Here is a 14564-nt window from a genome sequence, read left to right on the forward strand (position 1 = left end):
AGGTGCATCTCAGACAGCGGAAGGCCATAAATTGTTCACTCCTTGAGGGCAGCAGCTGCAGCAAGACCAGTAGCCTTTCTATCCTTTTCCTACAGGGAAGTAGCAACTTCTCCTGCTCTGCCTGAGCAGAGGAGGGGGTGATGACGACCTGCTCATTACAAAGCATTTAATACCTGGGTTAGGAGACTGATGCTTCTTAAGGGAGCTCTCGGCACCATCAGCCAGCTGCTGAAGTGCTTACCCAGTGTTCACGTGGTCCCTGTGTAGGGATGGTAAAGGAATTGAATAAAAACCCAGTAACTGGGACAGCTAATCTGTGCTTCTGCCTGTTTTCCTCCCCAGGCATTGCTGCCTAGGAAGAGAGAAGGGCTACTGGCTCAGGCCAGACTGCCCCTCCCTAATGACCGGCTGCTTCCACCTTCTTCTGAAGTATGCAGCTCTCTGATGGTGGGAGTTTAGGCCTGATAGCTTTTTTATCACACCATGCAGTGCAGATCTCTGAGAGGAAGAAGAAGGCCCGCCAAGTCCGGCTACCTACAAGTGCAAGGTGCTCTGTGATATTCTGACAGAAAACATAACCCTCTGCATCCCATCAGCTGTCAAGTTTGATGTTGATCCGAAAACTATGTGAGGCTCTAGGTTAAAGCTTAAGTGGAGCCCACTGTAGCTCTGACTTATCAGCATGATTAGGAGACCTGCTTTCTATTCTTAGCTCTGGCAATAGTACAATGCAAAGTCCAGGGCAAGATAGTCAACTGCACTGTGCCTCAGTTTACCGACCCATAGAATGGGAAGGATAATAGCTTTGCAAAGTACTTTGGGATAGAACACACCATGTAAGTTCAAAGAAACAATTACACCCTTTTACCCCAACACACACCTTTTACCCTCCTGCCTGAGACTACACACTAAAAGGGAGGTCTGCTATTTCATTGTATTCTCTAAATAATCCAAGCTTAGCATAAGCAGGCTTTAGAGTCAAACTATAACCCAGTGCCAGTCAGGCTGCCCGTTAAGATTGGGTCCATGGGAAAAGGACCTTGGGCTCCCTATTCCCATCCTCTTGCCCCTTGTACTCTCACAGTCTGGCATCCACCAGGCTTTTCTCTCCTTCACGGGAACTTTCCCACAGTCAGAGCAAGCCCTTTTTCAGTCAGGCCAGGGGAGGGTCATACACTGATACAGGGAGTAAGTTCTGGGACAACAAGGGCATCTGTCTTGGAGCAGAGAACGTCTCTCTCCTGCATTGCTGAGGAGAAATGGTAATGAAGAGGAGACAGGGCAAGATGTGCAGTGTGAGAGAGGAGATGAACTGAAGAGATGGTGAGCTGAGAGGTGTGGCGAGGGAAGGAAAACGGCCCTTCCAGAGAAGCTGCCTGCTGCTGGGATGGTTTGACAGAGTTCCCTGTGGAACCCAACAGTGCTGCTGCTTAGCCAGAAGAGTCTGAAAATAGTTCACTGAACAATGCCTTGCCCATTTTCCCTTATGCCTCCAGACCTGAGTCCCACCTTGGCAGGGCCCCAAGCCCCAGGTGTGGGAAGTAGTAGCACCTGGGCAGCCAGCAAAATTGCTGGGCCCCTGGGTAAGGTGGGAGGAAGGGGCAGGCCTCGGGCAGAAGAGTGGGTCTGGGGGGGCTAGCCTTCCTCACCAGACCTTCAGTGCTGCCCAATGGTAGCTGGGAGCCCCGAGCCCTTTTAAATCACTGGGTCCTGGGGTCACCTGCCCCTTTTGCCTCTCTATTAGCAGCCCTGAGCAGCACTGGCCTGTCTAGTGAATGCATTTAGCTGGGAATTGGTAGCTAGATGATGCACAACAATTGCACTTGGCCGACTCGCACAATTTTATCACTTGTCTTGGTTTTCAGGTGAGGCACGTGATCCCTTGAGAACCTCAGCTTTCTTGTCTCGTTTCAAAAGAAGTTTCCAGCCTTCATGTTTGCAGAGAAAAGCTGAAGTGCACCCCAATGGCTCAGAAACCAGAAGACAAAGATAAACAGTCCAACCTTTATGTTTTAAAAAACATGTCAGGATTTTTAAGCCCGTCTTGGTATTTAAGTGCCTGGGATCAGTCATACAGAAACATACATAAGAATGTTCTTGCTGGGTCAGACCAATGTGCCACCTACCCAGTTTCCTGTTCTCCCAACAGTGGCTGGGTGCCAGATGCTTCACATATAGAGAAAAGAAGAGGGCAATTATGGAGGGATCCATCCCCTGTTATCCCCAGCTCCTGGCAGTCAGAGGTTTAGCGTCAGTCAGAATAGGCGGTTGGTTCCCTGACCATCCTGGTTAATAGCCATTGATGGACCTGTCCTGCATGAACGTATTTCATTCTTTTTGTGAATCTAGTTACGCTCTTGGCCTTCACAACAGCCTCTGGCATGGAGTTCCCCAGGTTGAGGAATGTTTTGTGTGAAGAATCATAGAATCCTAGGGCTGGAAAGGACCTCAGGAGGTCATCTAGTCCAGCCCTCTGCCCAAAACAGGATCAACCCAAACTAAATCGTCCGAGCCAGGACTTTGTCAAGCTGGGACTTAAAAACCTCTAGGGATAGAGATTCCACCACCTCTCTTGGTAATGCATTCCAGTACTTCACCACTCACCTAGTGAAACAGTTTTTTCCTGATATCCAACCTACACATCTCCCTCTGTAACTTCAGACCGCTGCTCCTTGTTTGACCGTCCATCCCCATTGAGAACAGTCTCTCTCTCCATCCTCTTTAATGCTCCCTTTCAGGAAGTTGAAGGCTTCTATCAGATCACCCCTCACTCTTCTCTTCCGCAAACTAAATAAACCCAAATCCCTCAGCCTCTCCTCACAGGGCACGTGCTCCAGCCCCTTAAAAATTTTTGTTGCCCTCTGCTGAACCCACTCCAGTGCATCTACATCCTTTCTATACTGGGGTCCCAGTACTACAGATGTGACCTGACCAGAGCCGAGGAAGTACTTCCTTTTGTTCTAAACCTGCTGCCCATTGATTTCATTGTGTGACTCCTAGTTTTTGTGTTATGGGAAGGGGTAACCTAAGTTTGGGATGAAACTTCCCACTTTGAAATTAAATGCTCCTGTGTATAGCTTCTTTGGTATTTTGGCCCCTACAAGGATATTAAATTCAATCACACCACAGTTGCTGTTACTGAGCAGTTCAGCTATATTCACCTCTTGGACCAGATCCTGTAAACCTGTTAGGACTAAGTCAAGAGTTGCCTCTCCCCTTGTTGTTCCAGGACTAGTTTCTCCATGAAGCAATCATACGCGGTGTCTAGAAATTTATCCCTTCAGCCTGTCCTAAAGTAACATGTACCCAGTCAATATGGGGACCACAGGATCCCCCCGTCCTTACTGGATTTTCTGTTTTTCTAGCCTCTCTAATTTCCCCGAGCATTTCATAAGCACTGTCACCACCCTGGTCTGGTGGTCACTAATACAGGCATACTGCTATACTCTTATTATTCAGTGATGATGCCTGAGGCTAGGACGTGGATGAATGGAGATTCTACCCTGAATGTGGAGCACACTGTCTCTCATGGCCCTAGCAGTGAGGAGAACCCAGGTCTCCTGACTCCATTTCCAGCTTCACCACTGGCCAAGTCAGGTAAGTCAGCTTTGTGCCTCAGTTTCCCCATCTTTCAAAAGGCACTAATGATGCTGACCTCCTGTTGTAAAGCACTCTGAGATGAAAACCACTGTATAAAACCTGTGCATTATATTATTCTTGTTAAGTCCCTGCCTGTGGTACGATGCCATACAGAGTTCACAGTGTGTGATAATTTGTAGCCAAAAATACATATTTCCACAGGCACATTAAGTACCCAGGGCTGTAGTAGGCTTCACACCACTCCAGGGGAGCCAAGGTCTGCTTTTCCTCTCACTCCAATATAAATCAGGCGTGCACCTACTGAAGTTTGTAGATTTGTACCAGTGTAAAACCAGAGTGTGTGGAGAAAAAAGGCCCTAACGCAGGCTGTCCAGTACGGGAAGAGAGTGACAAGTATTTCCACATAAACAGTGTGAGAACACCCTGGCAGTCACTGGGGGGGAGGGTCTCAGTGTTTGTTGTTCAGCTATTCCTACAACTGCTGTTTGTTTGGGAGAACGTTGACGAATCCTAAAAGTTTTGTGATTTTTAGCACAAATCCTAAAACTTCATGTCTGAAAGTTTGTCATTACGTACTCGCTATTCATCTGTTTAAAAACACTTCAGTCAGCCAGTGGTGGGTCAGATGCAATAACAAGTGCAGCGTAGGGGGGGCTGGGAAAGTAACTGCAGTGCCTTAAAGGTATTGTCGTATTGCACTCCTCTAGGGGGGACAGTCAGGAGAGGAGTTCAAGATGACAGTACCTGTGAGAAATGTAAGTGGAGTGTGGGGCGCGGGCAGGGCAGGGGGGAGGATGTGGGAGGTACAGGAGTCAGGACAGGAGCTTGGGTGTGAGAAGGGACTCAGGGCAGGGGCCTGAGAGACGCAGGAGTCAGGGTTGGGGGTTGGAGGGACTCAGGGCAGGGAGCTGGAGGGTGTGGGAGTCAGTTGGGGGTAGAGGGGCTGGGGGTGTGGAGGGCTTGGAGCAGGGGGCTGAGGGTTGGGGTGTGTTTAGGGGTAGGGGGAAAAGGGTGCCACTGAGGGAGGTCGGGGGAAAGCTTCTGCCCCTCCCCTCAGCAGCCAGGAGTAAGCAGAAGGCAACAAGCTGCACGCTTTCCCCTTGCTCCCTGACAGGGGAGGGGGAAAAGCTGTAGAGTCCCATGACTGCAGCCCCCTGCCCTCCCTAAATGGCACCCTGGGAGCAAAGCTCTGGGCTGGGGCAGCCCCAGACCCAGGGAGGGCAAATGTGCCCTCAGCCAGCCCCTTTCACCTGCTTGCTTGCCTGCTCCTTAGCACCACAGCTTGCAGGAGAGCCCTGCGTGAGGTACAGGGCCTGGGGGAGGGCATGGGCAGGAGGTAATGTAGGCAAAGGAAGGCATTACCTTCCCAATCCTGCCCACACTACCTGGCTGCCAAGGAGGACTTGGGCTGTGGTGCAGCAGCCCCAGCCCTCCAGGTGTCCAGAAAGGGTTGGGCTGGGGTCGAGCAGTGCTTGGCTCTACAGGGGCAGGGGTAAGGTGGCTGAAGGGGCGGAAGGGGCAGAGTTGCAGCTTGCCTTCCCCAGCTGGGCCTTCACCTCTCCTCTGCCTGCCCAACCTTGCACAGCAAGCAGGAGGTGCCCGGGAGTAGCTCCAAGGCAGAGGGCAGGAGCACCAGGCCATGGGGGAAGGGAAAGGGGAAGCTGAAGTGTACAGCACTTGATAGACTCCCAGCGAAACCAGTTGCGATCACCTGTCAAAGGCTCCAGGAGTTACCAGTAGATCCCACTCTACTGGTTGGTGACCACTGGCTTAAGGGATTGCAAATAAAACAGCAGCTGAGAAGCATTACACCTGGGGGGGTGGGGGCGGCATGGGCTTGTTCCCAGTGGGTTTCCAGAGACTCAGACAAAGAAAGGGGTTTTGGCGCAAAAAGCTGTACTTTAACCAACACCAGCCCTTTGTGCTGGGTCAGCTAATGGACAGGACCCTTTGTCTAAAGGGGAACCCCAGCACTGGCAGAAGGATTGGAAGAGGGTGTTGGGTCACATGCAGAAGGCAGATGGGTGATTCCTGGTATGTTTGTAAGTAGGCACATAGAAACATCTGTTGTTTTTGTGTTTCCTCGATGATGCTTTTGTCCTTGAAATGTGGTCTGCTGCGAGAGAGACGGGTGAGGCCTTGTCGTGCCGGCAGTGCACTTTTCAGAGCCCTCAGGGAAGTAGCACAAAACAGGGGCTGGCCTGCAAACAGACTAGTTTGCTGGTGATATAATAGGGTAAGACGGGTAATGTGCAGCCTTACCACCCACCAGCAGAAGAAGATGGGGCAACAGGCCCTACCAGAGACAGGAGATGGCTAGAGGCCAGAGACCTAACTGTGCACACCTAGGCTACGTCTACACGTGCAGCCAACATCGAAATAGCTTATTTCGATGTTGCGACATCGAAATAGTCTATTTCGATGAATAACGTCTACACGTCCTCCAGGGCCGGCAACGTCGATGTTCAACTTCGACGTTGCTCAGCCCAACATCGAAATAGGCACAGCGAGGGAACGTCTACACGTCAAAGTAGCACACATCGAAATAGGGATGCCAGGCACAGCTGCAGACAGGGTCACAGGGCGGACTCAACAGCCAGCCGCTCCCTTAAAGGGCCCCTCCCAGACACAGTTGCACTAAACAACACAAGATACACAGAGCTGACAACTGGTTGCAGACCCTGTGCCTGCAGCATGGATCCCCAGCTGCCGCAGAAGCAGCCAGAAGCCCTGGGCTGAGGGCTGCTGCCCACGGTGACCATAGAGCCCCGCAGGGGCTGGAGAGAGAGCATCTCTCAACCCCCCAGCTGATGGCCGCCATGGAGGACCCAGCAATTTCGACGTTGCGGGATGCGGATCGTCTACACGGTCCCTACTTCGACGTTGAACGTCAAAGTAGGGCGCTATTCCTATCTCCTCATGAGGTTAGCGACTTCGACGTCTCGCCGCCTAACGTCGAAGTTAACTTCGAAATAGCGCCCGACGTGTGTAGACGCGACGGGCGCTATTTCGAAGTTGGTGCCGCTACTTCGAAGTAGCGTGCACGTGTAGACGCAGCTCTAGAGTGCCCCATGGAGAAGAAATACGGGTGCGGGTAGAGATGTTTATATAAGACTGTGATTTGGAGGTACCGTGTTGGGTGGGAATTTGGAGACGTGTGGGAGCTAAGAACCCTGCTTGGCTGTTGCAACCATTCCCCAAAGGCACTCTCCAGTTTGGTTTATTACATTTTTATTCCTTTCTCATTCACTGGCTTGTTATTTGATGAACCCCAAGGTTGTTACAGTGCAGTTCCCTGAAGTCCTGACAAACCACTAAGTTTCAAGGAGAGTCAGTGATAGTCCCTCAGGCCTGCTCCCCATGGACTGGAGCTGTCAGGACACCCCCTGTTGAAGGGTCGCAGACTCACAGTTTAACCCCCTCCACAGGGCTGCACTGCAGTGACTGAAGTCTGTGATTTACCGTGACAGAGCTGGTCAGTCCCAGCTGTCCCTGTGCGGCCGGCTGAGAGAACACCAGTCGAGGGCCTAAAGTGGGCTCAAAGATCCTGGCCTGTCACTGCCCAGCAAGGGAATTTGGACGGCTTGCTTAAACTCATTGGTAACGACAGCACTTTGGGCACAGGGCGGGGTTTCCCATACTAGTGCCACAGAATGGACCCCAAGGCTGCTATGGTCTGAATGTGTGCGCACTAGGAAGAGCTCTGCCACTGACTCAGCCTCTGTGGAAGGTGGTGAGGGAGGGTCCCAAAGCAGAGAGACAGCTGAGTGTGTTGTGGTGCTGATCCCCACGTAGCATATGCTGGGCTGCTCCAGCCAATGAGAATCAGAAATTGGCAGAGAAATCAATATAAGCCTGTGAAATTGATTTCCAGGCAGCCTGAAATGCCCAGGAGCTGGATTCCCCCTACTGCCCAGCTCCCGGGCAGGACAGTCCCATCACTAGTAGCAGTGAGGCCTAAAAAGAGAGCAGCAAACGTAGAGAAAAATAACCCACAGTGGAGGGAGCTAACGTAGTGCCCGGTACTTGCCAGGCCTGAGGTCACCCCACCTCACCAGCAATCAGATCACCTCTGAGTCCTGGATTTCTTTGGGTCAGGTCAGGGACTCTAGGCTACTCAACCCATTTTTTCAGGAGCCCTTTGTTTGGCAAAGCAACCTGGAGCCTTCAGGGGAAAGTTGCTGGCAACAAAGCCCTGCCTTGCACTGGGAAACAGGATTTCAACCCAAACCCTGGATCAGCTGTGTTATGCTAGGAGAGCATGGGGAAGCTGGGAAGACAGCCAGAGAGCACTGGAGGGCAGAGATGTACTTTATTGATCAGTGGGGCATTCCAAGGGAAACCACACCCTGTCCTTGTTATACATTGCCAGGGGAAATCACACCTGGTCTCCAGCTTGTCCCCAAGCTGCTGGGGCAGAGCCCCACACACCCTGCTCTTGCCCCACGCTCACCCTCTGGGGAAATGTGTCAAAGCAAATCCAAAACTGGGGAGTTGTATAGAAAAGTGAAAAGTTTCAACACAAGACCCCAAAGTTTCAGGTATTGGTCAGTGTGTTTACTACAGAATACAAGAGGGACCACTTCCACAGCAGATCAGATGAGTCAGTGTATGGGTTCACATCAGCCCAGCAGGTAGACACAGTAAAACATACACAAAAGCCATGTACTCCTGTTTTTGCACTGCATGGACGGTAGGCTGGATCTGCAGGCTAGGGAGTATCCCCCACCCTCTACTTCCTCCGAGTGGAAAAGGGAACTGGACCTATGGAGGATGGATGGGGAGAAAGATGCAAGCAGCGAGGGACATCTCCTTTCCTTCTCCCACCCCCAGCCTTGTAATGATTCTGGTGGGCTGTTTGTTGTGCCTGGACATGTGATTGTTTCCTCAAGTTAGGGGGATTTCCTGGCATCACTAGGAGGAGAGGAGAGGACTGGGTCCCACTTGACTCACCAGATCCTTGGATGTGCCCAGCCTCTTTAAGCCATCCAGGGGCAGCAGGTCAGCGGAATCCTTGTGCACAAACTGGGTGGCTTGTTTCAGGCGCCTCTTCTGTTGCAGGATGGCTTTATTCCGCAGCTCCACGTCGCTCTGCCTTCTGTCCGGATCCAGAGTGCTGCCACTCTGCTTCTCCTCCCCATCCCCTGTCCCCACGTCCTGGGCAGAGGTCTCCCGCCCGCTCATGGTGCAGAGTCCAGCTAGGCAGGTGTTTCTTGGGGTGGAGGAGTGCTCTCTGGGCTCCCTCTCTGTGTCGGTCTGCTCGTCCGTGACTCACTCAGGATCTCTGCTCTCCTTTGCCCTTTTATGTATCTGATTTATAGCTGGTCCATAACTATAGTACCTAGATGACTTCTCTCTTTCTGGCTTCCTCCTGTGCCCAGCTCCTTTCCTCCCTCCCTTCCCCTGCCCTGACTGCAGCTCTGCCTCCTCCACCCGGTGGGTCCCTGCTGTAGCAGAAAAAGCCCCACGTCAGAAACCAATTTCCATAAATTGCAGCAGAGACGCGAAGATGCTTCGGCTGGAAAAATCCAGCAGCAGAAGGATGGCCCTGCTGCTGGGGGTTGGACTCACCTTCCCCCTGCTTTTTCCGTGTGTGTGCACATACACTGTCCTGCTCCCACTGATACGCCAGAGAGATTGTATATCTTTCTGTGGCAGGCTGTACTGCTCAGTGTCTCTGCCGGGGGTTTTGACGCATCTCAGGAAGTCTGTTAATACTGGAGAGAAGATACTTTGCTCTGGGAGATAATGCATTGCCTCCATAAATGGAGGGGAGCATTAGCCTCCAGGGGCCTGGCAGGCATGCCTGATCTCTCTCCTTTGAACAGGGAGTCACACATTTTGGATGTTTTTTAAAGCTAGTGCTGGAGGATTTTGGTGTGCTTTTCCAGTGAGAGACAGATGCCTTGCTTTTTCAGGCACACCAGTATGATTGCATTGGGCCTGATTCTCATCTCGCTGGAGTAATTTACCAAAGTCAGTGCCTTGTGTAAGTATAAAATCAGAGTGAGATCAAAAGCAGACTCACTGACATCAGTGCACCTACTCCTGCTTCTCCCCAGCTGACTCTTTCTGTTCTGACTTCACCCACTGAAACTGCTGCAGTTTGAGAGCCATGCTCCAGGCCCAGATTAACCCTTTACCTCCATCCTGCGTCCTTCTATCTCTGCTTTGAATTGTCAGCTGACGTTTGGTCTGTTTTGGTCCCCTGGTGTTGGCAAATGTAATGCTTTGGGAGTCACAGAGTGCATGATTCTGATTTCACATGCACAGGAGCAAATCGGGATTATCTCCATTGAAATGGGGAGCATTACATCAATGTAAAACCAGTGTAAATAAGAGCAGAATTGGGCAATAGACACTTAATTCTTTCGTATCAAATCTTGAAGTCCTTATTCAGGCAAACTACCCTTGACTGCAATGAAGTGACTCTTCATTCGTACTGCTGTAGATATTCCTACCCAAATGCAAGGAGGCACTGAATTGCAGGGAGCAGTCAAACATCTGAGTAGAATGACTACAAGGGAGGCTAAACATCACTTAGATTAAAAAAAATCACACTGGACTCGTGATGGCTAGTCTAGTGACATGCAGCCACTTTTAGAGAAACAGAAGTATTACCAAGAAGTATAGAAAGTCCTTGCTGATGTGTCTTGTCTTCAGCATCTCGCTAGGTGAGTGAAAGGCGAGGATGCTAGGGAAACCAGACATTAAAAGACTTTCTGCTGACTTGCTACAAGTGCTTGCTGCATGAGAACCATACCTCCCACATAACTTCGGAGACAGCAATCACCTACATTTACAGGTATCAGAGAAGTAGCCGTGTTAGTCTGTAGCTTCGAGAACAACAAGGTCTAGTGGCACCTTATAGACGAACAGATATTTTTGGAGCATAAGCTTTCATGGGCAAAGACCTGATGAAGCGGGTCTTTGCCCATGAAAGCTTATGCTCCAAAATACCTGTTCATCTATTAGGTGCCACAAGACTTCTTGTTCTCTGAATTTCCAGCATAGCCAGAGTGATGCCTGATACCATCAAGACAATCAGTTGGAGAAGACAGGAGTTTGTGGGAGATGAGTTGGATGACCTGAGGAAGTACACTGAAGTGGCTTTTGCACGGACTGGTGCCAGGGAACAGGGCACCCAGGACCAATGTGATTCAAGAGTGGGGCAGCCTGGCTGGGATGCTGCAGGTGTGGTTCTTAAGGCTGTGGGAAGGCTGTGAAATATGGAGGAATATTGCTGGGCAGAGACTCCTGGGTGGTGGCTTTGCTTCTGTTCTTTGTGATGTGAATTTTATACATAATGGCAAGTGGACTCTGGGCCAAGATTGGAGGTACGAATGTTCCTAGGGAGCCGCATCCCACAGCGTTGCTCCCTTGCTCATACATTGTCATAGTTATTGGGCGAGTTGGTCTCTCCATGTGCACCTCCATTTAGCTCTCAGGCCTCAAGTTGTCACCTCTCCCTGTGTGGAATCACACTGTTCTCCTATTCTTAGACTGGGTTCTAGCCTGCAAGCTGATTGGCTCAGCAGGTCTGACTTAGGCTCAGACCTGAAGTTCTGCTCACTCTGCAATGACCAGATAGCAATTTGAGAGCAAAGTATTATTTACTTGAACAACAGCACCTGAGAGCAAAACAAACCTGAAAACAACAACCACCTAGACTTTGTACAGGACTAACATGTTCAATATCTAACCATCTTCTGCATGGGAACCCTGGTAAATCTAAGCTTCCATGGGTACACCAAGCCTTCTAGGGTCTGCTTAGTGTAGCCAATTTCCTTGCCTCAGAAACCACATGACAAGCAAGAGTCCTTTAGAAGCTGATTAGTCTTTCTGATCAGCCTCAGTTCTCCAAACACCATTACTTTTAACTGTTCGTACCCCTTTTGATCTGTTAGTTCCCAGTCTTGGTGGAACAGGACTGGCAGCTTGTTAGAAATGGGATGAAAGACCTTCAGAGGTAACCATTTTCTCATGGAATAGTAACAGAGAGGGAGCTGTGCTAGTCTATATACTATCAAAACAAAACGCAGTCAAGTAGCACTTTAAAGACAAGTCTGTTCTGGTCTGGCTGTGGTCTGAAGAAGTGGGTCTGTCCCACAAAAGCTCACCTAATAAATTATTTTGCTAGTCTTTAAAGTGCGACTTGACTGCTTTTTGTTTTGATAGTTTTCTCATTGTTTTTCACATGCAGTGCTGGGGTGTCCTTATCTGGGGCCATTGTCCTCTTTCTGTTTTAACTCCCTCTTCCCTTGTAATCTAAATCTGCCTCCATACAGGAAAGTTTTATAACCCAATACACAAAATGTCACCACCCTCACCAGAGTGCTCATAAAACTGTCACATCTCAAAATTCTTGACTTATGACACAGCAGTTCCTCTTCCACCATATAGGTATTGCAGCAAACGTGGCCCTGTAGTATTCTGCTGGTTTGGCATGGTCTGAGATGCCGACAGAGGATGAGAGCTTTACTTCTGACAGCCACAGAAGAGTCCGCTTTACCTCAAGTGTCAGACGCCTGTGTTTTTTGAGCTAAAGATTCTGGCACCTTATCCAGAAGCCTTCTGTACCTCTGTGCATGTAGTCAGGGACTTACAGTCTTGTTTAGCAGCACCTGAGAGACACTGAAGAATACTTAAAAACAGTTCTCTCATTTGCAAATAAAATCCATGGGAAGCTGCCAGGTGGGAATTCAACTCACCGACACACCTAGTCAAAAAGAGAGAAAGAGAAAACATCCCTTCTAGCAGCATGTGGTGAAGGAGAAGCAAGTGGCAGCTGAGGGGTGAAATTCCCTCACTGGCAGTGAGGAGTTCTCCACTCTCAGAAGGAGCAGGAGACAAAGTAGACAAGATTGTCCTTCCACCTGCCTCTGGGATGTGGAGCCAGAGGAAAAAAAAAAAAAAGCAGCTGAACTGGGAGGTGCAAGAAGAGAAACACAGCACAGCAGTGTTGGAAAGTGCCCCAAGCATTAAGCCTTGGGACTTCCCACAAAACTTATGTCTGATAGAGTCATAGGTATTGGAATGAGAGACCCATTTAATCACTGCCGTTCTCCCAGGGGCCAATGCAACACTGTCCCCTATAGCACATAGTCTGGTGCTTTGTCCAGTCTAGTCACAAGCCATGGGGTTCCAGCACTTACTGCCTTTAGGAGATTTTTCTCACTGCTAGGAAGGCTTTATCTAGCCTAACCTCCTTTCTCTTAACTCTTCCCCCAGTTCTTTTACCACCTTAAAGAATTCCTCTCCACCTGTGGCTTTTTTACCCAGTTGAAATATCTATTGACTATTAATTTGTCTTCTCTTAGAACCAGAACAATCCATGAGGAAGCTGGGTCAAAAGTATCTTTAAGACATCTTTGCACAATTCCACCTCTGAGCTGCTATGGGGTCGAAACAACCTCCAACATAACTTAGGAAGTGCAGGGGTACAAGTGTTTGTGGATTCACTGGTGCAGCACCTCCTGCTGGTCTATCCCAGAATTAGCTCTTCCAGCCCTGCAGCACCCCCACTGGCCAGTGTCTCGCCCTCAGTCACCTGTCTTCCATACTGCATCAGGTCCCATGTCTCTCCTGGCCCATGGTACTCCTTCCCTCATGCTACTGCATCATGGCAGCGTGTCCACACTTTGGGGTCCAGTCCTCCCCTCCCAATGAGCTCCACCCACCCTTGTCCACCTTGGCTCAGTGACCCACTGCCATTTGTCACTTAGCCCCTGCCTCAGGGGCAAACTGCAGTCTGAAATGGCCACTCATCATTGGCATGGTGTGGTCATGCTGCCTTCTCCTACCCTGGCTGCCTCCCTGCAACCTCAGTACCCCTCAGGGTCCTACATCAGGCCTGCAGCCTGGGGGTTCGGTCAGGCCAGTGCTCCCCAGGTCTGCCTGCCCTTCCTACGTGCCACTCTGTCTCAGGTACTCTCTCTAGCCTACCAAAGCACCAGGGTCCTTCCTGCTCCATTGCTGGAGCAAGAGTCTGTGCGTTCCTCCTTTCCAGGAGCTTTTCTTGGCTGTTTCTAGCCTTCTTCTGATTGGCCCATGGCCCCATCCCTCTCCCAGGGCTGGGTTTAACCCTTATTTCCCCAGAGTGGCATGGCCACCCAGCAACAAGGGGCCATTGCTACATTGTACCAGACTCTCACAAGGCACAAAGCAACAGGTAGTATAGCCCCATTCCCAGTGTGCCCCCCAATTCCCAGGGTCTCATGTTGGATGAGGCCAGTGAAGGGTTGCCGGCATTGGCCGACACTGTGTGACAGACATTGCAACCATGAGCAATATCACAGAGTCACAGAATCACAGGGCTGGAAGGGACCTCAGGAGGTCATTTAGTCCAGCCCCCTGCTTCAAGCAGGATCAACCCCCACTAAGTCATCCCAGCCAGGACCTTGTCCAGCCAGGACTTAAAAACCTCAAGGGATGGAGAATCCACCACCTCTCTGGCAACGTATTCCAGTGCTTCACCACCCACCTGATGAAATAGTTTTTCCTAATATCTAACCTACACCTCTCCCTCTTCAACTTCAGACCATTACTCCTTGTTCTGCCATCTGACGCCACTGAGAACAGTTTCTCACCCTCCTTTTTAGAGCTCCCCTTCAGGAAGTTGAAGGCTGCTATTAAAACACCTGGGGACCATACTGTATTAAGTGCATTAACAGTTTATGTACCTCTGCAGGCCACAACTGCATTCAGCTCTGGTCTGGGGTTTCTTTTAGCTCTGCCAGGAATTACAAACAATGGGAGTGATTAAAATGAACTAATCAGGTTGTAAATACCTCCAGAAAGACACTATCCCCGAAGCAGTGACATATACTGGTTCAAACTCAATTTTCCAGAGGCCAGCATGTAAAGAAAGGACTTTTGGCATAAAAAGGCTGTGTTTAAATTAACTTAGGGCCTTCTGTCTTATCCAACAAAAAGACAGGACAGGGCCCCAGAAGACTGAGGGG

At 50.2% G+C, this 14564-nt stretch overlaps 1 protein-coding gene across 2 annotated transcripts in view; it reads right to left on the reverse strand.

Moving 5' to 3' along the window:
- NRIP2 (nuclear receptor interacting protein 2) overlaps positions 1-9254 on the reverse strand; it is a 28958-nt gene extending 19704 nt beyond the window's left edge. For both annotated transcript variants that reach the window (XM_075002700.1, XM_075002689.1), the window contains exon 1: positions 8554-9254. In XM_075002700.1, the coding sequence (XP_074858801.1) occupies positions 8554-8784 (231 nt within the window). In that variant the 5' untranslated portion in view covers positions 8785-9254. The remainder of the gene's footprint in view (positions 1-8553) is intronic.
- Positions 9255-14564: the final 5310 nt, after the last annotated feature.

This window comes from Carettochelys insculpta, chromosome 1 (assembly GCF_033958435.1).
Source record: "Carettochelys insculpta isolate YL-2023 chromosome 1, ASM3395843v1, whole genome shotgun sequence".
Lineage (NCBI taxonomy): Eukaryota > Metazoa > Chordata > Testudines > Carettochelyidae > Carettochelys > Carettochelys insculpta.